At 41.4% G+C, this 26,951-nt stretch overlaps 1 protein-coding gene across 17 annotated transcripts in view; it reads left to right on the forward strand.

Moving 5' to 3' along the window:
* AAK1 (AP2 associated kinase 1) overlaps positions 1-26,737 on the forward strand; it is a 170,407-nt gene extending 143,670 nt beyond the window's left edge. For 10 of the 17 annotated variants that reach the window (XM_027622263.2, XM_027622256.2, XM_027622258.2 and 7 more), the window contains 5 exons: positions 5,114-5,215; positions 6,237-6,338; positions 7,733-7,843; positions 9,488-9,598; positions 19,887-26,737. In XM_027622263.2, coding sequence (XP_027478064.1) covers positions 5,114-5,215; positions 6,237-6,338; positions 7,733-7,843; positions 9,488-9,598; positions 19,887-21,016 — 1,556 coding nt within the window. In that variant the 3' untranslated portion in view covers positions 21,017-26,737. Of the gene's footprint in view, positions 1-5,113; positions 5,216-6,236; positions 6,339-7,732; positions 7,844-9,487; positions 9,599-10,509; positions 15,692-19,886 lie in introns of those variants that run through there. The other 7 variants (XM_027622272.2, XM_027622273.2, XM_027622267.2 and 4 more) reach the window with 5 other exon arrangements.
* The last annotated feature ends 214 nt before the right edge of the window (positions 26,738-26,951 follow it).

The raw sequence follows: 26,951 nt of genomic DNA on the forward strand, positions 1-26,951 counted from the left end.
TCTTCTCCTTTATTTTTTTTTAATTTTTAATTTTTTAATCTTTAAAAATATTTTATTTATTTATTTGAGAGACAGAGAGAGTGAGAGAGAGAGCACGAGAGTGAGGTGAGGGACTGAGGGAGAAGCAGACTCCCCGCTGAGCCGGAAGCCCAATGAGGCACTCGATCCAAGGACTCCGGGATCATGACCTGAGCTGAAGGCAGACGCATAACAGACTGAGCCACTCAGGCACCCCAATCCTCTCCTATAAATGCACTCTCTGTCTCCAGTGCCCAGGCTGACTCCTTCTGCATCCACTTTGTTCCGGGGGCCCACCTTCTCAGTCCTCTCACCGTGATTTCAGCACTTTTCCGTGCTCTTAACCAGACTCATTTTTATTTGGGAACCCTAGAGACTTGAGAAAGAACTGAGTATGGTAACGGGGATATGCTAAGAAAATACCACAAAGAGGAAAATAGGAGCAGACAATTCTAAAAGAAGAGATATAAATTGCCATTAAATATATATTTTGTAAAAGTCCATCATGATGATGAATTCAAGAAGAGCCCTTTATCAAACAATGAGATGTTGCAACCTCTGCCATCAGCTTGGAAAGAGGGAAAACCCCACCACCTCATGCTTGACGAATGTCTAAGGAAGCGGACACACTCAGATCCTGCTAGTTTATGTTCTCTTTCCTTTTCTAAAAAAATTATTTGAGGAGGCGCCAGGGTGGCTCAGTCAGTTGGGCGTCCGACTGGTGATTTCTGTTAGGCCACGCTACCTCCTCTCACATTTCACTTTATTCAAGGAATTCTCCTTTTTCTGATCTCATACCAAGGCATGTGGGTAAAACCTGGAACTCCGCACATTCTCACTACTGTAATCTCAGGCATCTGTGGCTTCATTAGATATCAACAAATCGTGAAATGCCCAGGGAGAACTTGGTTGAGGTTTGGGATCTTAAAGAACACTTTCTGCACATGTTCCTAAATTCACCATCCTCTTCTCTGCACCGCTGTTCCCCGCCCACCCCCTTCATGACACATGGTCTCAGAGTGTCTTTACATAACTATAAGAGGGCAGATAGAATTCTTAACACGGGTGATATCAAGGCCAGCCGTTGATGCACATGTGAGGCCTGCAGGCCACCCTTGTGCCTCCCATTACGTCCTGTTCTCAGGTTCTTCATTTATAGTGATCAAAAATGAGCAATAATAGCTTGAGATGTGACTTCCTCTAAGAGCCTTTACTTTTTAAAGCAACCAAAGCCTTAGTTCAACCAGAAGACTGAATCTCTAGTGTGTAGATGGTCTGGGTCATAGTCCTAGTTAGCTCTGTGGCTTACCTGCTGTAAGCTCTCAGGCAGGTGACTTTACCTTTCTGGAGCTGGTTTCTTCATCTGTAAGTGAGAAGGCTAACTGAGTAAGATCTGAGGTTCCTTCCAGGGCCAGCATGTCTTTGCTAATTTGGCCTTTGTGCTTGGGGCCATGTCTGTGTGAAAAGCTATTCTCCTATGTTGATGGACATAGGCAGACCCTATAGGCAGCATGTGGGGGAAACTGTGAAGTCAAGTCCATGCTCTACCATGTCCCCTCTGTGACTTTGGGCAAGTCACACAGTCTCTGTCTCCATTCTTCTCAACTCTTACCAGTATTCCCAAACCCAGGTCTTTTTGTGAATAATGAAGGAAAATGTTTGACATTAAACTCTGCAAGTGGCAGTGATGACTGTAGTTACAACGGCACCTGGGCACCCGCACTGAGTCGCTGAGAGTTTCTGTCATCTCGAGAATGCTGGGAGTGGCAGGGTGGTGTTGCCCACGCCGTCCACCTTCCTTATGCCCTGGCTCTGTGCTCTCACTCCTAGTTCTGTCTGCTCCTGCCCTGTCCCTGCTCCTCCCTCCCACATTTCAGTAGTAGACGATTCTCAAGCAGCAGTGACCACACAGATTATCTGTGTGAATAGCCTGTTACTTGAGGTTCAGTCAGAAGATAAGCCCCCTAAATTTGGCGACTTACCCTATCCCCACCCTGTTCTGTCTCACCACACAACACTCGCATGCACACACGTATTTTTTGTACCCCTCACATTATCTTTTTTGCGAATGGCTAATAAAAATATTAGATTCTTGCTAAAGTTACCTGACTTTCCAGTTGATCTCCTCTTCCTCCCCACCTCCCCAATGAAGCAGAGATGTGACATACGGTATGAGAGGAAACCGAGAACTGGGGATACCGAGATTAAGAAGATACCTTGTCCTGTTGTAAAGGCTGCAAGAGAAGTGAGTGCAGAGTGCTCCAGGAGGTTCCCAGTGTGGCAGGGAGGATGGGGAAAGGAATAGAGGAGATGATACTTGAGTGACCTATACAAAAAGGTGGTGGGAGGTATCTCCTCTGTACAGTTGAGAAGGTGAAGGCAGAAGTTTAAGGACCGACCCCATGGTTGCAGCCGGTCACTGGAGAGGCTAGAATTCGGACTCTGCATTTGGCTAGCTTAAGGTTTTGCACCGAGATAAACTATAGTATGAAAGATAAGCAAGTAATGTGGGGTCATTACTATTTATCCATTCCTTCGTAAGATTGCAAATGTATGAGTGCTAAAAGTGGAAGAAGCAAATAATTACTTTCCTGTACGTGAAAGAAGCTCTTTTTGGGAATAAAACAAAAGCTAGTGTTCAGCATAATGAAAAATTAGACTTTTCGAGAAAGCCATCTTATTTTTGCCGGTATGCTAAAAATTGTCACATATTTTTAGCATCTTTTCTGCTAATAAAATGTTATGCACGATGCAGGATTAATTCTGATGTGATTACACTTGTATATTTGGTTAGTATTCTGGGCTTTTTTCCCCCTGCTGTTGAGAAGCTTCTTTTCTTCTTTCTTCCTTTCTTCAATGGAAGTATCAAGTGTAAATGAGAAAAAGTTAGCAGATTGTCATTTAACTCCAAGATATCTACATACCATATACTGCAAAGATGGTAAATTGATTTTACGTGTAAAAATCTTTTTCTGCAGTGTGTTACTTGTACCAAAGCAAATTATCTTGCCAAGACACTAAAATCCATTATTTTGTTTCATCTGTGTAGTTATAGATCACTTTAAATTACACATCACCTAAAATTTGGTTTCAGTCCTTCAACAAATACCAGTTTCATCTTTACTTATCTTGATTCCTGATGGCCTAGAAGAATGCAGATTCATTAAAATGTTCTATACACAGACTTGAACTTTAAGTCACTTCTTTTTCTCAAACACTTTCATTTTAGTTTTATCTTAATGGCATGTATTTCTGTGACAGAAAAAAAAAATGTCGACAGGCTTTAACTGGGCAAGTTACAGAATTTATGCGGCTACAACCTCCTTGTAAGTAAAAGGAGGTTGAGCTCTTAATTCCCTTCTTTCTGTAAGAGTCTATGATTCAGGATTTTGTTTCAAGTAATGCTCTCTACCTTTCATAAGTTGAAGATTAAATAGAGAGTTGTTGATGGATCAAGGCTGAAAAAATCATGAAGAAATCTTAATGTGTGCACTTACCACACATTAAGTTATCAGGTGTGACAAATCTGGTGGCTTCTTATATCCTTTTGTTTCCTAGCCAAAAGGCATCAAAAGTAATCCATCTTCAGGTATAAGTGCATTTCATGAGATTTGACCACAGAATGATAAGGGTACCAGCTTGTCACAGGCTCTCAGTTGGCAGACAATAAATGATGGTTGAAGTTAACATAGGCATATTTTGATTCACTTGCTGAGTTACACAGCATTTCTAAATGCAAGTCCAAAAATTTTTTTCAAAACTAAGCCCAGGAAGGGGTATGAATGCATAAAGACTTAAATGCCTTTGTTTATGGCAGCTTTATTTTAATAGCTAAAAACTAGAAACAACCAAATGTCTATCAACTGGTGAATGATTCAACAAAATGTGGTACATTCATACCATGGAACACCACACAGCAATAAAACAGAACAAACTACTGATAACATGCCACGACAGGGAAGGGGTCTCAAAAGCCTTATGCTCAATGAAAGACATCAGACAGAACAGACTACATACTGTATGGTTCCATTTATAGGAAATTCTAGAAAAGGCAAAGCTGTAGGGACAGAAAGCAGATCAGTTGTTGCCTGGGTCTGGGGGTAACAGGAAGGCACCGACTAGAATAAGGCACAAGGGTAATTTTGGTGGTAATGGAAACGTTCTACATCATTTCAGTGGTGCTTACATGAATGTGCACGTTTGTCAAAACTCAGCAAATTGTACACTTGAAATTGGTGACTTTTATTCAGTATACATTGTACCTCAAATTTTTTTTTTCAGGTTTTTATTTAAATTCCAGTTAGTTAACAGACAGTCTAATATTAGTTTCAGGTGTAGAATTTAGGGATTCATCACTTACATACAATACCTAGGGCTCATCACGACAGGTGTCCTCCTTAATGCCCAGCACCCATTTAGCCCATCCCTCTACCCACCTCCTCCCCTCCAGCAACCCTCAGTTCTCTATAGTTAAGAGTCTGTTTTATGGTTTGCCTCTCTCTCTTCCCGCCCCCCATATTCATCTGTTTTGTTTCTTAAATTCCACATGAGTGAAATCATAGGGTGTTTGTCTTTCTCTGACTGATTTATTTCACTTAGCCTAATACCCTCTACATCCATCCATGTTGTTGCAAATAGTAAGATTTCGTTTTGATGGCTGAGTGATATTCCATTGTGTACATATGTATAGACCACATCTTCTTTATCCATTCATCAGTTGATGGTCATTTGGGCTCTTTCCATAATTTGGCTCTTGATAATGCTGCTACAAACATCAGGGTGCATGTATCCTTTCAAATCAGTTTTTTTTTTTGGTTAAATATTTATACCTCAAATTTTAAAACAAACTTAAGGCAGTATCTTGAATGACTTACAAAGTGACTGCTTCAACCAGAGAAATAATCACTTTTAAATTTTGAACTTTGAGAGCTTATTTTTAATTAACGGTAAAAGATACAAATAGTATTTGTTTTTATGATGAATCAATACAAAAGTTTGACCCCAAAATGTGGTTGCATAGAAAATAGTAAATGATCAACTTGTTTTAATATCTCACTGCATTTTTGCTTTCTCTTTACCTCTCTGCCCAACCTAGAAAAACTAATTGAGGGACTCAAATCTCCTGACACTTCTCTCCTGCTCCCTGACCTCTTGCCTATGACAGACCCTTTTGGTAGCACGTCCGATACTATAATTGGTAAAGTCGTCATCTCTGTTTCTTCAGTCCTGCATGATGTATGTGTCTGTTTCAAGAATGATAACTAACTGGTTAACAGATCCCTAGTGAATAGCCCTGCTGAGGAATGGAAAATGCCACAAAGCCTCCTTTAATCGTATTTACTATCACCCCAAAGGAAGTGTTTTCTCTGCCTTCCAGGGGCACCACACTGTTATTTTTGCTTGGCTTGATAGCCTGAGATTTCTAGAGGGACTTTTTATGAATGAGGAGGAACGGAAAAATTCACTGTTCATTACAAAATCTTCATGAAGGAAGTTGGTTTCAAGCCAGGACCTTACCTTGAGCAGATTCTTCTTTAGAAGGCCCCTGTTTGTGCCGGGTATCCATAACAGGAAACACTTGCCCAGTGTTGAAGCCCCATGAGTAGAATCCAGGTAGGGGCTTGGTCTGCTCAGTCTGATATTGCCCTGTGCTGCTACAGCAAGGCAGGCAAGACATACAAGATGTCCAGGGCCTCTGTGACTCCAGGGCACATAGTCCACGAACTCAGGAAGGCCATGAGCCTCGAGAGAGATGGGTCTTCAGCTGCAGCATGTGAGACAGTGCAGAAGACCTCCCAGCTACATCTGGGGGTGGGATTTGAAATGGACTAGTGGCCTTTGCGAGGCACAGAGGATGTGTGCCCCCAGGTTTATCCCTTAAGAAAAGCAAAATCACCATAAGATATTAGAGTGCCTTTCAGCCTATGTCTTCTGACATGGAAGAAATCTGCTGAGTGGCTCGTGTTCTACATTTATCTAGAAAAACTGAGACTCACCAAGACACGTCATAGCGGTTAACCTTGCACGTGCATGCTCAGTCAGTGAAGCCCAGGCACTCAAAGCAGCAGAAATAAAGTAACTTCTTGTGCTGCCCATCTTGCCCGAGACTAGCATTTTAGAGCCCTGTAGAAGAAAGCCTTCACGGAATTGTCTAAAGAACCTTTTGACTCCTTTTCCCTTACCCTTTGTTCTCCTTTCTTAATGCTTTGTTACAAAAGAAAAAGCTGATGTTGCTGTTGAGAGTCTCATACCAGGACTGGAGCCCCCAGTGCCCCAGCGCCTTCCATCTCAGACGGAATCTGTGACCTCGAACCGCACAGGTCAGTCAGGTCTCTCTGTAGCTGCGGGGACCGTTCATTGTGGTGGACCTCACAGTCAGCCTTTCCACCTGCAGGAGGTGACCCTGGGCTTCTTTTGCAGCCTGGTCAGTTGCCCCTAGAATGGATGCTTCATATAGGTACAGCCCCAGCTTCTAGATGTTTAGTGATACCATTCCATGCTGAAGAGCAGAGTACTTTTTGGAGCCATGTTCTCTGTAGAGTGGTACTTGGAATTTCTCTGGTTATGGTATTTCGTTATTCAAGATTCTTATCACTGGTGGCAGGTTCCCTCCACCTCCTTCCCTAAAGAACTCTGCTGAGCTGCAAGGATGACCTTAACTCCTCCAAGGTTTCTGAGCCGTCTTTCCACCCAGTGGTGTCAGTAACTTCGTGGAGCTCACGCTCTGGATGTTGACATTCTATTCCCAGCACAGTGCTTTTAGCCTATATAGGTGATTTGCTGTTAAATTGTAAGCAGAGTTGAAATCTGCCCTGGTCCAGCATTGTTTTTACCCTAAGTTCAAACTTCACTGTTAATAGAATTCCTTAACTGTCCATAAATCCAGCACTGATAACCTGCATTTTTATTGAGTCCATAGTTACCTTGGTAAAAGTGTCTGATTTCCTACCTTGGAACAGAAAACAATTAGAAGTCTGGGAACTATGAAAATAAACTCAAGGAGTTGGGGGGGAAAATGAACATAGAAGACAGGATGGTTCCTTTCCCTTGTGCTTACTTGACTTTTCTAAAACTTTCCCAGAGAACAATTTGTATGTGAAAATGCTTGAACTCTGCATTTTGTCTTCCATCTGTTCCTTACCTAAAAGTAAAATCATATGTTCAGAGGAGCAATTCAAATTTAAAGAAGACTAGTTAGTAGCAAGATCATTTTATTTTGAATGGGGATCTGGTTGAGTTCTAGAAAATCCTGTTTAATCGTGTCATATTCTGTTAATAATAAGCCAGGGACAACCCCCTCCTGGTCAACTTAGATACCTCATCCTATTGTACCTTTCCCCCCAAACATTTAGGGAAAGTTTAAATGAAACTCTTTAGTGGCAGAGTCCTTTTTCCCAAGTGGCATTTGCTGAGAACTGAGTTGCTAAAGTTTTATTGGCATCCAGATCACAGATTTGCTGACCCAGCACCCTCTGAGCAAAGAATTATTCCATATTTATATGTTCATGTTAAGAGGAATCTAGAAATACATGTTTCTATTATTGATGAAAATGCCGGGGGGCTTAAGATATTACTTGTGGTTTTCTTTCTTTCGCCTTGGCTTGTACATGTGACATGTAAATGCAGTAACTTCAAGGCTAAGCTCTAATCTCATGATATTGTGTGTGCCATTTAATGCCATCACCGACCTGGGATGCTGTCAATCTGGACTCAGATTCTCTCACCGGGGAAGATTCCCTGATTGATTGCTCCCTGCTTTCTAACCCTACTACTGACCTTCTGGAAGAGTTTGCCCCCATAGCGATCTCTGCTCCAGCCCATAAAGGTAAATGCTTTCCTGTCCTCGGCTCCCATGTGTCCTTCAAGGAGAACTGAATGACCCCTGAGAATTTTCCTTATGGAAAGTCTTTGCCAGTGAAGTGTTTTCGACCCCTCCTTCATATGGAAAACTCGAGTTGGTACTCTAATCCACTGTGTTCTAATCCCTCTCGGCAAGAGTGCCTGATAAAGGCTTAGACAACAGATGGGTGGAGCCACCGCTTCCAGGCAGTCATGAGGACTGCAGATGTTCCGCGTTCCCCATTCGAGGCGGAGCTCTATACCTTTGCAGTCCCCTCAAGTTGACTATCCACTGACCGACTGTTATTAATATGATACTGTTGGCCTTTGACCTTAAAATTGTTGCATCAAATCTGATTTAAAGTTTTTGGGTAATGATGGCTACAATAAAAAAGCAGGCATAAGTCCTCAAAAGTCAGTCTTCAAAGATTGAACTTAGAATTCTAAGTTTAGAGTCATGATTGATTAGTGGATTTCTCTTTCTCATCTACCATTTTCATTTCTTAGTCCTGGGTTAATACCTGTTTGAAATGCTGTTTGGACAGAAGTAGCTTGAATTAACTGAGTTCTCTTCAGTGAGCTGTTTGTGAAAGTGACTGACACAGTGCCTGGCTTACTGGATGCAGGCATTCACTAAACTTTCTGTACTGGGGTGGTGACATTGGTTTTCTGGAAGGAGCAAATATATAGAAAACGAACAGTGTACGTTTATTCTGAAAGAAATTCAAGAAGGAAGCCTCCCCAAGATGTCTAAAAATAATTAGTTTATGGTTTGCGGTGGTAATAGCTGAGTTATTGTTTTTACCCTTGATGGCATTAAAATGATTATGTTTTTATGGAGTGTGTGTTTAACCAATTACGTCTGGCGGGAGTGTGTCAGCAGCAATATGTAATTACAGAGAAGCATCACTTGCAAAATAGGTGCTCAGCTAGCACTTGCCCGTAGGGTAATCTTAATCAGAATGGAGGACACTATTTCTAACAAACTTCTGCTTGAAATCTCAGGGCATGTGATCTTGGGCCCCAACATTCCCTGAGGTATCAGAGTTGATGGAAAGTCTTTTTTCCCAATCACAGGACAGCAGGTCCTTTCAGAAGTGTTTTGTTTGCCTTGTACACAAAAGCAGCAGCTGCTTTTTTTTTTTTAATTTAAATTCAGTTAATTAACATATAGTGTATATAGCAGTTCCTTCTTAAAGAGCTTCTAATTACCTCCCACCTGCCCCTGGCTTTGAGTGTCTTGAGTATTGTTTGTTACGCTTCTGTTTGCTCAATAAGGAAGATAAATGACTAATTCCTGTGCCTTTGTGAATTACTGACGCTGAAGAGATACCTCACAATAACTACAATTAATGGTCTTCAAATGGCAGAGAGAATTCATCCTCTGACCCTTCTCCCTAATCATTTATGAAACTCTTAACAGGGCCAGCTCGAAACCGTTTTTTTTTTCTTTCTGTCTTCCCTATTTTCCAGTTTTGCTACTTTTATTTCAAGTCATGGAAATAAGCATTTTCACCTTCAAAAACAACAGTGATTGTATAGTTGGGAACTTTGTGCCTCTTACGTGTTCTCTCATTTGCTAATCTCTCCCTCTGTTGTTTCTGCTTGTGTACTTGCGTTCTGTATTAAGCTGCAGAAGATAGTAATCTCATCTCAGGTTTTGATGTCCCTGAGGGCTCGGACAAGGTGGCAGAAGATGAATTTGACCCTATTCCTGTATTGATAACCAAAAACCCACAAGGTAAGAAAGAGAGGGTGGGGAAAAGAGGAGAGCTTGACATCACAGCTCAGCACAAAGTAGTGGTGCGCCTGATCCCCGAGACGGGAAAAAGCATCCACCCTTGATGAAGGAAACTGGGGATAATGACAGTCCTTGGGGCTGGCCCAGGATAAGATAGAGATACACCTGTATACAAATGGAGATATAGTTATCTTAAAGCTTGACTGTGATGTTTATTTAGAGGGAGGAAAAGTATTTAATACTTTGACTAAAACCTGGTTTTTACAAAGTATCAAGCCAAAAATAAAGTGGAAACTTCGTGGAAACCGCAAGGCATATATTTTTTAAAAAGCTCTGAACGTTTTTTAGCATGATCAGAATCATCTGTAATAAATATTCTTCCCCAAGAGATTAAGTATGGTGCTTTGATACCGTTTGCATCTTTTGGACATTTGTGAAGCATCCTTTTTCCTCTTTGATGGATTAAAATCATTTGAATGTGCCATGAGACACCGAATTGCCGTGGGACCGTCTATATACTTCTTAAAGCATGTTTCTATTTCAGTGGTCTTCGAAACTAATTTCTTCCCAAAGCAAAAACTATTGGTTTTTACTTTGTCAGGGAGATGATTCGATGTGATGAGGGAGTTAGGGTCCAGCCAGCGGTTCCCAGGCAAAATATATACTCGTTTGAAAATAGCATCCTCTTTGCAAGGCATTCTGCCTCTAGTATGGTGTGCCTGAAGTTTTGGTGGGAGGTGGTGGATACCTAACTTGTATGTTTAAAAATCAACATGTAAGAGTTTGCAAATGTAAATTGTTGCTTCTCTAGGGTTTGGTTTGGTTTTTGTTTTTTTCTCCTTTGCTTGCTCTGCACATCTAAACCTTAACCCTCTGTGTTTTGTACTGAATTCCTATCTCTCCACTTCCAGGTGGGCACTCTAGAAACAGCAGTGGGAGCTCTGAGTCCAGTCTTCCCAACCTAGCCAGGTCTTTACTGCTGGTGGATCAGCTCATAGACCTGTAGCCGTGACCCAGTAGCAGATGCAGTTCTGTAACCTTCACACCGTAATATACGTTTTCATTACGGAGTTATAAGAGAAATGATTTTTTAAAAAATCTGCTAATAAGGGGCCCTCTAGCCCTTATCTCCTATCCCTTGCCTTCTCCTGTAGAAATGATAAGGAAAGAAAATCACTTTGGCCCTCCAGATATTCCTTGGCCAGTTCCTCCCTATTAGTTTGCTGTGTTTTTCTCATTACCCTTCTTCAATAGCATTATCTTAAATCAAGCGCTAGATGCCATGAGCTTCACCTCTGCTGGAATCAACTCCACCCAAAGCTTAATTGTAACTGAAACTAGTGAATTGACACCTTTGTCTCATTCTCGCTAGGAATGGCCTCCCAAACCAATCCTCCCAGCCCCTGTCTCCTTTGGCCAGATGCTGATGAATGTGTTTCTCTGTTTTTGCTTTTTATGCTGCTGCATTATCATGAGGACATGGCTTCTTCAGTTGGTCTTAACTCTAGGCTGTAGCCTAGAGATGGGTGTGTGACTTAAGAGAGGGTAAAACTGACTGACGGATGGGATATGTTTGAAAAGAGAAATTGAGCCCAGCTCTAGCCAACCAGCTTTGACCTTGTTTGATTCATAGACTTAGCCAAGGGATTTTACACCCCATGCAACCTGCCCAGCATTCATCCAGCATTCTGGCTCCCATTGAACCGTGATTTCTCAGATCTGGAGACGTGACTGCAAGTACTTGAGATCCTTGGATAAAATGTGTACATTATATAAAACCCAAGTATTGCCATTCCTTTTCATGTTAACTGTCCTGAGCCGGGATCTCAGAATTAGACCAAAACAAGACAATGGTGGTAATATGATACCTTTTATTAGAAGACTTTTCACTGGGGGGTGGATGGGGGAGGGGAAGGAATTGTAGCAGAAACAGATGTATTTTTCTTGTGATTTTTATTTTGAATCAAATATTGTAAATTGTGTATAAATGAAGACGCTGAATAGTTCTGTTTCCACTTGGCGTTTCAAGTCTGATATCAGGTGTCTGTACAGGGTTTTGATCTCTTTCCCTTGTATTAACTACACAGCAATCCTACAGTGTAACATATGGAATCATTTTGAGTAGACTTGTGTGTTGCTAATACGCTTTCAGCAGGTCCTCTGTCTTTGTGTAGAATAAGCATGTTGTTTATTTTCAGATAATCAGAAATAAGTGTGCTGACAAGCTAGGCACAATTTGATTCTGGCTACTTACCTTTCTTTCTCTCTGATGTTTGAATTGAAGGATGCAGCCAATGAAATATGCTCAGTTGGTTTTCCTTGGCTTCCTAGATTAAAAAAACAAAGCATAGTTCCTCACTAACCTTAGAATATTGTTCATAAAATAAATAAAGGACCCTGCACTGACATGACAACATGCCTCATGGTCACCCTCTGTATATGTCCTTACTTGTTGAAGTGTATTTTTTTTTCCTTACATAGAAAGCAATTTTATAAAATTGCCCTTTTGAAAAGTGGTGGGCACAGAGAAACCCATTGTGGTTCTCTTCCTTGAGTGCCATTTTCCATGATCAGAAGGGGAAACTCTTAATTGATCAGATTTGTACAAATAAAATTCCAAGCTCATTTGTTTGTTTCTCTGTCTAGTACTTTTGTTTCTTCTTCCTCACGTTTGCACTTTAAGGGGGAAAAAAAAAGAAAGTTGAGCAGCAACAACAGCCTGCAAAACTCTGCACTTTGGAGGTCAAGCTTTGACCCCAGAAATGTGAGAGCAGCCTTTGAAAGGCAGCGGAGGAAAAGTCTGAATCTTTCAGTCTTCCTTCTGACTTTAAATACTTCCTGTGGCAGCTGAAACTAGCTGAGCTAAGTAAAGCCCTCTATTAGGATAATGGATCATTTCCAAAATTGAGGGAGGCACAACCTTCCTGCTGAAGATAAAAAAAGATGTCCTTGAAGAGCTCTTCATGATTGGATAGCAGTGAAAATGGGACTCGGTTTGCCCCTTTATGGACAGGAATATTACTGAAGATCAAAACTGTATTCTTTTTCCTGGACATAGAAAGAATGTATAAACTAATGAAGGAAATGTTTATTTTTAAATAAGAACAATGTTTTATGCCTATGTTTTCCAATTTGGTTTTTTTTCATACATATGCATGTTAGAAATATAACGAAACATCTAGTTTCTCAATATAATTGAAGAAGTGAAGAGTACAGTTTAGAAATTTGGTATCTCTAAATTGTTCCTTTCCTGTATTAACCCATAATCACATTGAGATATATTCTCTAGTCGTCTGGCTCAATAAAGCTTAATGGAGACTGTTAATGAAAATGAACAGAATAGAAGCCAGAGACTGGTTGGAGGAAGTCTGAGAGAGATAATGACATGAAATCATCTTGGGTTTACTCTTTAGGAATAGGACCTCAAAGGGGAGAACTCTCTTTCTGTTAAGTTAAGGAATCCATGTGAGTGACTCGGTAAATGGGACCTCCCTTAGTTTATAGCTTCATCCCTGAGCTTAGAGGGTTGATTTGATATGACACTAGACACACTACAGTGTCTGATAATTGGTAGACATAGGAAACTCAAGACTGAGCCACAGGCGGGATCAGAGAGACCAGTCTCTAGTCCATCCACTTTATCTCACAGGCGTGGGGCCTGAGGCCAGGCCGTGGGACAAGAGGCCTGGGCAGGACAGGCCACCTGGGGTCTCTCCCTGAACCTTGCCAGTCACCGGCCAAGTAGCCATCCGCAGGCGCTTCCCTTCTAAGAGCGGTTGTTCCTTATGTATAACAATGATGAGTTCAGACTAGATGGTCTTTAAGCTTACGGAATTCTAGAGTTCTACGTACATATTATTGTGCTTTGGAAGGACTATGAAGGATCTGTATAATCCTGATGTTCTTCGGCTATCTTCTGTTACTGGAACAGTATTTACATTTTAGAGAATTGTAATGGGCCTTTACTAACTTGGGTGGCTCTTTCTTGGTTATCTGAAGAGAAGTCTACATTATTGGACAGTTTTGGACATAGATTTTTCTTTCAAATATCTAGATACCGTTTTTTCTTTTTTAAATGGCCTTACCTATTCTAACAAAACAGTATCAGAAGACTTCAATTCTTTTAAAATATATAATCAGTGATCTGGCACTTAAAAATGGGCAGATACTATAAGCATATGTTTCTGATTTGCTTTAATCCAACTGTGCAAGAGTAGTAACTATACCAGAACACATCACAATTTTTTTTTCCCTTACAGCATTCAAATAACTAGATCACCAAATTTAAGTCCCAGTATTTTTAAAAACATAGGCCTCAGAGGAGATAAGGTTTAAATGGACACTTCTAACTACGATCATAATGAGTTCTTTAGCAGACATATCAGAATTTTGGCCGCTCATTGAGTGTTGTTCCCTTCAAAGGCATCTGGTTTTCCTTGGGGAGCTAATACTTACTCTAGTGATGCTGCCTTCACTTAAGTTAATTCTGAAACTACCCCCCCCTCCTTAGAAATACCATCAAGGACAGTAATAAGGTGTAAGAAGATCCGTTGAATTATTATCTAATTAGTATTGCTTTCAGTACCTGGAATTATGTTCTCTTTCTTGATCTTTTCCCATGACTCCTGGTTCTGAGTCCCATTTCGCTGTTTCCAAAAAGGGAAATCACCCCCCCCATGAAGCATGGTTACTATTAAAGACAGTAAAAGGAATAATCCACAGAAAATTCCCAGAGAGGACCTTATAATAGAAAGTGACAACAATCAGTCTTAATTTCCTTACTATTCTGAATAAGGGAACTTCCATAATTTCACCTGTTTTTGGCAGTTTAGAAAATGGAAAGAGGCAGATTTTAAAATAATCTCTGAAAGAAGTTGTCGCTGTGTCCGGTGTCATTTGATACTGGACTTGGCTCTTCTTCAATCAGAATTATAGAACTTGGATTGCTAATAATTATAGGGGAACAAACTCAAGAAGAACCTGTTTTTCTCAAGATGAAATTTTAGTTTTGTTTATAATACTTTTTTCCCCTGCTCTCCTGGCAGGTAATTGATCATTTTGATTCGAACTAACACAGTTTTCCCCAGGTCAGGAACAGTCTGCCTTCAGCAATTTTAGAGGAAGGAGAAGACCTTTGGGGTTTACCTCAGCCCAGAAGTGTAGAGGGATCTGAGTTTAGCTGAATAAATGCACACTATAGATACCTTGGGCCAAAGTAAAGTCTCCCATGATGATGTTTGTCTCAATTTCCAGGAGTCTTTAACTTTCTCTGGCTGTAACATTACCAGGACCATGTAGCCACTAACTTAGAGTTTAGGGACAAAAATGACAGGATTGCCCAAAGTACAAAATTAAGCAAATTAGAGGCTGCCGGGCAGAACAGAGAAACTATCAGAGGGATATTTAAAATGAAATCTTTACAGAAACACTCCAGATAATACAAAGCTATCTTTTATTCCTCTCTAGAGACTATAATTTTACCAACACAAAGTTATCTTTTCATTTTCCACACTAGTCATGTTCCTGAAGTTGGATGTACTTGGGTTTCTTGAGTCAAAATGAATCCCAGATGGCCTCCGTTTCAAATAATCTGTAACAAGATACTACTTTGTTTATCCTGGGTTTCCGGTCACTAAGGTGGAGGAGGGAGGTTCTTTGGGTAATGCTAACTTATGCCAAGTTACCAAATGGTGGTGGTTACTTGAATGGAAGACACTGTCTTGGTTCCCACTTTGATGTAGTGTCCTGACTTTACTCTTTTTCCTGTGAGTATTCTACTCCACCCTATTGCACAGCCCCTTGTCACATGGATGTATATTTACCACAGGTCTTTATCATGTCCTCCCCAAGAAGACAAAGCAAACAGAGGTACACGAAGCTACCTTATACAGTAAAAATATGAAATTTAAACATTGCTATGCCAGTATTGTATTAAAAAAAAGTCTGTAAACAATTTATTATGTAAACATACAGGGGAATAAAGACTTATCTGTTCAAACAGGAGCCTGATGTTCACAGATGTAAATAACTTACAGTAGCTGCCGCTTTCCTGATCTGAAAACCCACTTGTGCTAAAAGGACTTAAACCCACTGTTGAGTGACAGTAAGTACCTGTGCACAAGGAAAGTGCAGACACATGCTGAGGACTTTTACTGAGTCATGGCTTTTGAGGTTTCCCTTTGCAATCAAGGAGAAGAAAACCCCTGTGAGCCTGCATCTGATAGACTAGACTCGGGTTTGCAATGGAGCACAGATTTAAACTTTAATATACCCAGGCCAGTTTAATCAAACATTTGATGTTGGCACCAGCAGTTTTATGCCCAGGGACAAATCTCTCTCATTTAATTGCTCCATTGGCTTGAGAGGCACAGCATCACTGGCCTGCATTGGCTCCCCACCAAATCCCTATTCCCCAGTCATGGGTGTTAATGCCACTGCACAGCATAGGGTAGACCCAAACCCTTAATTTTATTATCTAAGCTGGGGAAAGTCATGGAAATTATTAATTTGATGTACATCTCTTGATTCCCTGATTTGGCTCCAAGAGTGTGAATTTCAGTTGGTGCTGCATTTCTGACCTTCTTGTGAAGGGATACTTTGCTTTCTATTTGCTAAATGTATGGGAAGGTTTCTCGGGACTCCAAGTCTTCATTTTCAGTTTTTGGCAAGAATTATGTCTTCGATACTGCTTGTAACTGTTATTTCAGTTTACAGTATGGGGGAAAGTAAAATTCTGACGGTGCATGTTGTATTGCACTAAAGAATATCCAGCCTGGAATTTAAGTCTTCAGATTCTGATTTTTCTGAATGCACTCTGATGAACCCCCTCGTTATGTTCATCAGATAAAATCCCCAGGGTAAACCTATCCCAAATCATTCAGCCCTTACGGTTGCTTTGGAAAGTTAATAGGCAGTTAGTGAGGAGAGTTGTCAAGTCATCAGAGAGTTTTGGGGACTCCTACTCTGTCAAGCATATGAACTCTTACTGAAATCTCCATAAATCTGGAGCCTCAAAATAGACTAAAATGGAGTTACCCCTCGTAGAAGTCTCAAAAAGTGTGCTCACCTGTAACCTTGCACACAGTCCCTACATGAGAGCAAGAAAAAGAAGCACGTCTTGCCTTCGTACTTAGTTTAATGGGGCTAAACCAAAATGAAAAGAGACCTAACCCAGTTTGAGGGGACCAGAGCAAAATGCCCTACTTTAGGCTTCATGATAAGGAAGACCCTTGTGTAGCCTATGAGACCAGGTCCTGGATTGAAGGCCTCCACTCCTCACGAACAACTGGTTGGCTTTATTGTGCTCTCTGGTCACGGGGTGTCTGCTGTGCATGCTGTTGGTTGCCAGAGGAATGGGGCCAAGACATGAGGTTAAATTAGTGCAGATCCTTCTTTGCTAGTAGCCAGACTGTTCTCCTAATAGTGCAAGGCCATTTTCCTATACAAGGATTGTTCACCTTGAAAACACATGCTTTCCCTACAAGAACATACATACTCACATTCCAGAAAGGACCTCTAACTGCCAACTTGATTTAATGGCCATCTTCTGCTTACAGTTATTTAGAATCTCTCCTTCTCTTGACGACTTTGTGTCTCGTGCTGAGGGCGTATGGATGTCTGTGTTTCCCCAAACCCACCGGCATTCTATGGTCTCCAGAATGCCCAGCTTGGGAGAGCTGCAAAGGGTGCTTGCTGTCTGCTGTAGTCATACTACACCTTCTTGAAAAAGAGTGAAGAGGTTAAGAGACCTGGCCTTCTCAGGAAAATCCTTTAACTGTGGTTTTCCAACCCTAGAAAGCAGATTCCTGCTGAAAAATAGAAACATGTCTGGCGTTGTTTTGAAGAACAGGAAACAAGTTTCCCCTTCAAAGTCAATGTCACAGAGTTTTTGTGACTGGGCTTGTGAGTTTTTGAAAGTTCTTGAAATTTTATGTATGATTTTCCTATTATGTAATATCAAGGCCCCAGAATATGCTAATTTGACAGGCTTCCAGTTGACCAAGAACCCACTGTTTAAAGTAATTTGGATAGGTTAAGCATGCTCTTCTATCCCGTCCAGCTCTGAATATGGTCTCCTCTACCTGGTATTTGATAGTTCTCAAAGTGTAATCCAACACTGTAGGCATCCAAAGCACCCCTGGTTCTATAGGTAGCTGCTTGTTGGCGTTCTCTGCACACAAGCAGATCTGACAGAATTCAATTTAAATTTCCCAAAAACACTAACTCCAGTCAAACTCGTGTTTGGTTTTCCTTATTGATTGGTATGATGTCAGAATTGGTCATTGACTTGACTAAATTTACCATTTTTCCCCTAAAAGATACTTTGCTCCCCTACAGAACCAGCTTGAGAACGCCAGCTTTTGGGGTAGTTTTGGAAGATGAGAAATTGTGCCTTGGTTTTGGCAACTGAAAACTTTGTCTAGCTGATGCTATGTTAGAAAGTGGTTCAAGGAGTCTTGGGGGAGAGGAGCTTCCATGCCCCTTTGCTTGGCAAATCTTGTTTTGGAAAGCCTCTTTGCCCCCTCTCACTTGGATTTCCTCCCAGAAATCACCACCTAAGAATCACAATGACAGAACTAATATCAATATACTTGCCTGAGAGGTTAGGATTATGTCTCTCCACATATCCTGCAAAGAGAGAAGATGTTCCATTTGCTTCCTATCAGCTGACTAACGCTTTCATATCACCACGTGGGTGCGCATACTAAAGCTGCAATGCAAAGAAAAAATGTATGCTTTTCAGAATCATACTCTTCAAACACTACTCAGAAAGCTGTTTGGCACCAGTACAGAATTTCACTTAAAGACTCCTAATTGGAAATTCACTGAATGCATTCAAACTCGGAAAATGAGGGGGAGACCCACCTTTTTTTTTGTTTCTGAAAACAGTATTTAAGATCAGAGCTGTTTAGAAAGAAGCACTGCTAAAAAGTTCTAGAATTCCGAGAACCCTAGTATTTTTGTACAGTATCTTCTAAAAATGTTCCAATCTCTCTCTACATCTCTTTCCAATGTAATGTCTCTAAGTGACTGGTTTCCCAATAAACTGATTTTGATGCCGCTTCTGATGTGTTCTGTGTGCTTAATTCAAGCAGAAACCCTAGCAGGGGATAATTGTTAGCAGAAGTTTCTACTAGCTAATGATTTGCCTGGAAGGAGAGGGTAACATGGGGAGGGGTTGATGGAATTACCTCAGTACAGAGGTTCCAAGTCATCTACGGAATCCAAAGCATTGTACCGAATGCCCAGTGGGTTGGGAAACCCATGATGAAATGATCTCTTTACCCCCAACCGCCCTTTCTCTGGATTCTTCTTACTTAGTTACATATGCCTTTTTCCTGCCCTCTTGCTAACATGTGCCCAATGACATACTTCTAACCTGCTAATATTTCTTGGAAGGTAAGCTCTCTTGCATTCTGATAATTGTCTATTTGATTTTAAAAGCCAGAGCACCCTGAGGCACATCTATCTAGCTAGAAGTAGACTAGTATATTAGAGTTCGCAAATATTTCTGCAATTACCCATGTGTTTTACTCCTTCTGCTTAAAGAACTTTATGATAGATTCATTTAAGCAGAGGAGATCTTTGCTAGCTTAGAAGATTGAAAACAAAATTCCACAGCGACTCCAGCTGAAGGAGATTTATTTAATATAATTTTGACTATGTCTCCTCCCCTTAGAAAGCGCCTTCAGTATTGGCATTTGGGGCACTCTTGTGCTCTTTGAGTAGTGCTCATGATGAAAATCTTGCATTTATCAAGCAGCTGTGCTCTGCTGCTCTTCCGGGGGGCAGGGCAGGGGGGTTTGGGATGGAGAATCTGTCCTCAGATACAGGCAGTGTGGAGCAGATGACCACACGTCCGCTACTGAATTGCATTTGTCCCCAGACAGTTTTCTGCATAATCCAAAACTGCCACGGTGTATGTGGAGATGAGCGACTGGGTTTGTTTCCATCCCACCCTGAGCCAGTGCCAGGTAGAGCAGGAAGCAGTGCCTGGCCCCGCAAGTCGGAGCGTTGTGTGGTTATGCTGAGTGTCTGTGTGCCTGACATCGCCATCTCCTTTCCTGTACACTGTGCCTGTCATGTTCCAAAATGTGCGACAGTGACTGCTTGTGTTCCAGTTTGTGTGCCGTTTCCTTGCCTGACTTTTATTTTTCTGTTTTTCCTTTTCCATTTCAACCTTTATTATTTGGCCCCACAATGTTTCCGCCGCGGGTTGACCATTTTAAATGTTCCGAGGAGAGTTGAACTGATCTATGCATTAATTCTGCATTTTTTGCTTTTCTAGGTCTCCAGAGAGAGCCCAATCCCTGTCCTGTAATAACTGTAGAGCACTTTAAAGATTCAGCCAGTGTTAAAGGCCTTCCCCTGTATCCAGACCCCTCAAGAGTACCTGGCACGAAAACGCAGAACAATTTAGAATCTGACTACTTGGCCCGAGATGGCCCTTCAAGCAACAGTTCATTCCACAGCAGTGAAGAGGAAGGGACTGATCTCGAGGGGGACATGCTGGACTGCAGTGGGTCTCGACCACTCCTCATGGAGTCTGAAGAAGAGGATGAGAGCTGCAAGCCTCCACAGGGGAAGCTGGGAGGAGCTATTCCATTCGCTCAGCCAGAGGTCTCTACTGAGCAAGCAAAGGCAGGCCAGGGTGGCAGAAAGAACCAGTTCCAAGCCCTCCCACAACCAACCATGGACGGTCTCAGGGAGCCGGATGTTTTTGCCACAGCCCCCTTCAGGAGCTCAAGGGTTCCAGCTGATGACATGGATATTTTCTCCAAAGCCCCATTTGCCTCCAAGGGCAGTATGGCTCCTTCCCAGCCAGAGGAGGCGGACGTGTTCTTGAGAGCTCCTTTTACCAAGAAGAAGAGCATGGAGGAGTTACCAGTTGCCCAGAGCGCCTCCCAGGAGTTGCCTGGGCAGGCCAGTCTCCTCAGTCAGACTGATGAGGTCCCTCTGCTCCCAGGCCTTGAGAGAGCAGTGTATGCCCCCATCCGAGCTCAGTACTCCATGGCTGCTTTCGTCCTTCAATCTAACCCCCCTTCCCATTCTGCACAAGCAGCAGACCATCCTGACAGCATCTCTCCCAGGGGATCCTCCCTGGAATCTGGGGGCCATCCTAATGACAGAAACAAAGGACCTCAGCCCCAGAAAGAAGCTGTCTCAGGCCCCGTGGCGGGCAAACCATTCCGCCCCCAATCTTTATCCAAATATTCCCGTCACTATAGCCCAGAAGATGAGTCAAGTCCAGAAGCCCAGCCCATCGCTGCCTACAAAATTGTTTCACAGACCAACAAACAGTCGATAGCTGGATCTGTTTCCATCACATCCCTTTCCTCCAGGACTACGGAGCTGCCAGCCATGGATCCGTTTGCTCTAGCACCCTTTCCTTCGAAATCAGGCAAGCAGAAACCTTAGGAGCGATACCTGAGCCTTCAGGCCTTTGTCTTTACCACCACCACCACCCCTCCCCCAGTACCTCCCATATCACTCCCAGCTGAGCCTGTCTCAGAAGAGATACACCAATTATTATCTTTCAGTTCCACCTATCAGAGCAGAATTTCTGCGGACAACAAACCCAGTTGCAGTGATGCTTAGTTGAAACCCCTTTAAGTTATGCTCATTTCTTTTGTTTATATTGATTTCAGGACTTGCCCACATTTCCATCTCCACCTCCGCCCAGAACTCTGCTCTCTTTTTTTGCCCCAAGACTGTTTAAATCCAGAAATACTTCACCCCAAACCCAAAGGGGCCATGTTGCTGCAATTTTTGTTCTCCTGCAGTTCCTGTTCTGAGTCTTACCCACTGAGGACTCAAGATTAGTCCCTTCAGGACTTGATTTAATGCTCTTGCAAAGGGAATATTTATGGAAGGAAATGCAAGATAAAAATCCTGCAAATCAAGAGGAAGTGCAATCCTGCAGATACTAATCATTCCTGTAAAACCAGCAGCTCTACAAAGGATTCTCTGGGTCTGTTTTGGAGTCTTTGCGAGCCAGGCTGGCCTCTCACAAATGAGTGTTTGTGGGTGTGTAACCTGTGTCAGACCCTTTCCTATGTAGAAATGCTAACAGATGAGATATCTGAGCTCGAGTCGAACAGTATTGAGCCTTCCCACGCCCATGCTTTTTAAATCACTATGAGTGCACAGGTTGTGTGTGTGTGTGTGTGTGTGTGTGTGCATGCACACACGCAGGGAGTGGTTTTCCTTTAGGTAAATCCTGTCTCACTATGCCTACCTCCACAATCACTCATTTACTGGCATTTGTCTCCTGACCTAACTGTCTTGAGCCCTATGTTTACTTAGTTCTGTCTTGTGGCAAAATTGAATCCATTGGAAGGTGTAGGAGAATCCTGCTGAAACTGAGGTTTCACAGAGTAGATGTTTTCCTCCAAAATTTGCTATTTGCTATTAACAAATTTTATTTACATGATCTTAAAAAATTAATGATTTTTTTCCCTCAGAACAATAGAAAAGAGCACCTTGTCCCAATTCTAACCATTGGGTATGTGGTCTTAGTAATATTTTAAAGTACTTAAAAACCTTAGGTTTGAGCACTCCATGCTGTCCTCATGGAATTAATCATGAGACTAGGCTACAAATTAGATTTGCATACTTGTTTGTGTTTTCCAATTCCTTGCTACCTTTCTCCACTGCCTCTTGAGGAAAAATAAATCTGAGACATGTAAATCAGTTTGAGAGAAGAGTAAAGAGCTGAATCAGCTATCCGTGAAAATTTAATTCTCTATCCTCTGTAGATGTCGAAGTAGGCCAGATAGGTGACTGACTTGTGTTTTTGAAATGTCTTCTATTTCTGGAAAGATCTGACTTATTCTCAGCTGTTTCCATACCCATTATTATTAGTGCCTTAAGGTGAAACTTGTGTCTCAATGGGAAGATCTCTGCTGAGGAAGTTCAATTTAATGGAAAGAGCTGCTGCACCATGTTTCAACCTGAAAGCTTCCAGTGACTTGTAATCGATGTCAGTAATGTCTCCATTAGCTAGAAGAGTTGGGAGAGTTGCTTACCAAACCAGATTAATGATTTAAGAATTGGCAATTCATCCAAGAATCAAGCCAGAACGCCAAACTCTATTGCAGTTGATTAGGTGTCATACTCTTTAAATTTGAAATTCAGGAATCTTAGGGATAGAATATGAACAGCAACTTTTCAAGACATTTTCTAGTTTGGTCTCCACCTATTTCAAACGTCTAGGTTAAAGGATAAATAATTGGCACTGGATCAGGGCTATCGGCAATGGTTTTACAACTGAGGTTTCAACCATGCCAGTCTTTCACTTTGGTGAATGTTAAATGTTCCTTCTAAGAGTTTGCTTTTCTTCCCATGATTATTTCTGATTTTTTTGTGTGTAACAGTGGATGCAAAATCATCTTTCCAGTTGAATAAACAGTTTGGGCTAAGGCATATGGAACTTTGCACCCCAGCCTCTTCACTTGGCCATTATCAAGTAAAGCCCTCCAAGGCAGGAGCTGAGAGGATAGGAATATTCAGGGAGAGTTCTCACCTCAAGTCAGGAACTCTTCAAGTGGAAGGTCATTCTCATTCACTCTTAAAAGACTCAGATTTACCTCTGTAATAGCCCTGCAAAATGTCTTTCCTTTGGTTATTTAATCACTTCTTCCTAATCAAGTAGCCATTTTAGCCCTTGAGGTAAAATCAATAAAATCATAGTGATTTTAGCACATCGTCGAATCATTTGTCAAGCGTGGGCTTGTAACCCTTTTTAATTCTCACTGGAGACCTATGATGGGTGGAGACTCTAAATACATTCTTTGAATAGGAAGTGAACGTAAACACTTGCAAATTACTTGTGCTCTTACTGAGCGATGCATGAAAATTTTTGACTATATTACATTAATTATTAGTTAATAATTAGTAAATTCTGCACTGATCTTTGGATCATATAGGGTAAATGCATCATTTAAAGATAAACTATTCTTCCCGGAGGCCATTCTGAATCTGGAATTCTAGAAAATTTAGTGTTAAGGGAATTAGGAGTGCTCAGGGTGCTTTGAATTAGTAGCAAATGCATGTTTCCAACAACTATACTGCAACAGGTTAACATTAAAGAGAAAAGATATATAGTCAACAAAATGCTACACCTTTTAGTTTTATGTGTTATTTGCTTTACACATCTGATAGGGAATGCAAGAATTTGTGACTTTTCATTTGCCTTGAACCACAATATGCACTGATGAACTCTTTTAAAGAATCTGTGTTAAATGACTAACAGGCACTGTTGAATTAATGAAGTTATATTATGTGTGGTGGAAAATGAATATTTACCGTATATTTATCATAGCTCACATATGGCGCCTTAGGCTCCCAGTCCTTGTTAGATTGGAAGATGGAATGAACAAAACTTGATGCATAAGCAGATGCTGGGCAGGACCTAAGGGAATCTAGGTCATAAATTCAATTTAATTTTGGGCTCAGTCATTATTGAGTTGAAAATTTCATATGTGTAGATGTGTGTACATGTTCACGTGCCCATGTTAGGTCTGAGTTTAATCTGGCAACCTACATTTCTTGAAACTTTCGAGAAAAAATACCAGCATCTTTTGGCCCATTATTTATTTAGTAAGTTTTAGAGTACATGTACATCAGTGTTTTAAACCATTTGGTGGACATTTCACTGACTCATAAAGTAGCAGATTTCCGTTTTACTTAAATGTAATCACCAGAGTGCTCTGACAGTACAAATTCCATCATGCTGATAAAGAAAAATCATCAGAACATAGGTCATATAATATGTATGCATTTTATCAAATAGGAAATTTTATAGGAAACTGCAGAAGGGTGAGATCCAACTCATTCTCCAGCAGGAAGGGTGCAACTTAAAATGGAGTCACTTGGGTGCCTTTAATAAAGAAAAATGTTACTCTGCTGTGTCTTTGGAATTGAAACTGGAGAACACATGCCAGTCAACTTCGGAATGGCTGCTCGTCGCATAGATGCAGTTTTATCTGAGAAATTTGGAACTCGGATCATTTTGATAAAAGGTACATAGGAGAGCCTCTGGAAAGACCGCGGCTTCTAAGGAGGTAGAAGCACTTTGTAAAATGCCCAGAGTCACCACCCCTGGGTTCTAATCCTTCAATCCTGCCTGATGGAGTAAACATGAGGATTTTAAATGGAATCATGTAATTTAAATTCTTCGTTTTTCAATGCCTTTGTCAACAACTACTTGTTGTTTTTTTTTAAACCATCAGAACACTTGCAAACTTGTGAAGTTCACTTAAAGATTTCAAGATGCTTGGAAATAAAAAAAGTAGTATCTGGTTGGGAATTGTTTCTGTGTTCTTTTGCTGCAGGATAAGTCCTCTAGGTTGCTGAAAACAACTGGATGCCTCAGCTTAGATGTAAGAACCCACACTGGCAGTGTCTGGCTTCCCCAGGTGCCACCTTGCTCTCTCACTTCCTGGTCCTCCCTGCCTCATTTGTACCTTGACCTTTATTAGGAAACAGGCTTCGTGTGTGGTCTCCAACATCCCATCTCTAAAACACTACCAGGCTCAGCTCTTTCCTGCTTCTCTACTCCTGCAAGTCTTCCTGGGTCACCTTCCTTGTTCCTGTTCCCCCTTCAGTTCCTCACTTAACAAATTCCCCTACTACGACCATACCAATAAGTAGATGATGAGAGGTATGACTGAATGATCATGTCAATTTTTCTGTGCCTTTGTTATCATAAACAGTTTCTTCCTAAGTTTCAGCCTAACCTACGATAATCTCACCACACTGGAATAATTCCAAATAAGAATGAAATGGCCCACCTTCCCCATTTCTTATGGACTAGAAGAACAGATGAAGGAAGGTTGGCAGAAGTCCAACCTACTCTGGAGATACAACCCAAAAGCATCTCTCCACCATGATCTAATACAGGCCCTATGTACCCCAGAATGCAGGGGTAAGTTTAGGTGTGAAAGGACTCTGGAATAGGTTGTAAAAATGGCAGTTAACCAGCACACTGGTGGCTCCAGTCCAGTAATCCCAGAACTTGTAATTCTGCAAGAAATTTAGTCCGAGCTACTTCCCAGCAGTCTCAATATGGGTGACACTGTTTGGAGTTCATAGTAATGTTTTGTTCTTGAAATCAAGTCAATGTTATCTGCATTGCCTTATGATAGAACTGTATATGCGTGTTGAAGGGATCTGTTTGATTCCTTTTGGCAAGGAATTGCGGAAATGGTTTTTGTTGTTTTGTTTTTGTTTTGCAGAAATGGTTTTTAACAATGTCAGTTATAAAGTGAGACTTTGGGAGGGAGAGAAGACAATGTAACCTTTTCACTCTGAAATGGCAAAACAGTTGTATTCTCTGAGTCTACCAAAGACTCCTGTTTGAGGATTGTGAATGGAGAGGGGGGGGGGTGTGTGTGTGTGTGTGTGTGTGTGTGTGTGTGTGTGTGTGTGTGTGTGTGTGTGTGTGTGTGTGTGTGTGTGTGTCCTCATGCTTTCTGCCATGGTGTTAAGACCTCCTTAGGAAGGCATGCAAAGAATACCAAGTGGTGACAGTAGGTAGTTGGCTTGAGTGAATTCAGCCCCATTTGCCAACAACTCAAAGAACTGGAGTTGTTTTAGAATAAGGTGGGGAAAGTCAGCCTTTGCCTTAGCCTGTTTCCACAGGAAGCATGCTCTTCTCATCCACAAGGATGAAACTTGGCCTGAACCCCTGGCTCATGTGTGGTGGTGGACTGGCAGTAGTGACCAGGACAGCACAAGGCCTGCAAAATGTTCCTTTGAAAGAGAGAGTGTTTGATGTCATTTGTTAGGGCATAGAAACCAAATAAAGGCAAAGGACCATGCTCATTCCATGGAGAAGAAGTGAACTCTGCTGACAAAACATTTTGAGTTGACTGAGGAAGTCGACCCAGCTGCAAGGAATACTGAGGTCATCAGACCCCAGGAAACAGTATGTGCACACAATCTCAAGGGCTGTGAACATGGGAAAGGAAGGGAAAAAGACATTTATATAGTCAATCCTAACAGTTTTTGCGATACCTCCTATTTGCAGACTATTGGATTTATGTTCTTGCACTCTCCGTGTGATCTATCTTATGTATCTGATAGTTGTTTTGAGTTGTAAACTCTTATACACTTTATTAAAATGGACCTAATAAAAGTAAATGGTTTATATTTTGTGTTCTCTCTTAAGGTAGACCTTCTTAGGATTGAAGGGTTCCATAAGTGCCTTTTACAATACCAAGCCTAGTTTTGTGTTTTTAAGTTTCAAAGAACAACGTTTGGTTGGTTGGTTGGCTGGTTGGTTGGTTTCCAATGCCAGCATTGTTACTTCCTGAGACCTACTTTCCCTTCTATATGTTACATGGAGACA

This window comes from Zalophus californianus, chromosome 8, assembly GCF_009762305.2.
Source record: "Zalophus californianus isolate mZalCal1 chromosome 8, mZalCal1.pri.v2, whole genome shotgun sequence".
In the NCBI taxonomy this organism is placed as follows: Eukaryota; Metazoa; Chordata; class Mammalia; order Carnivora; family Otariidae; genus Zalophus; species Zalophus californianus.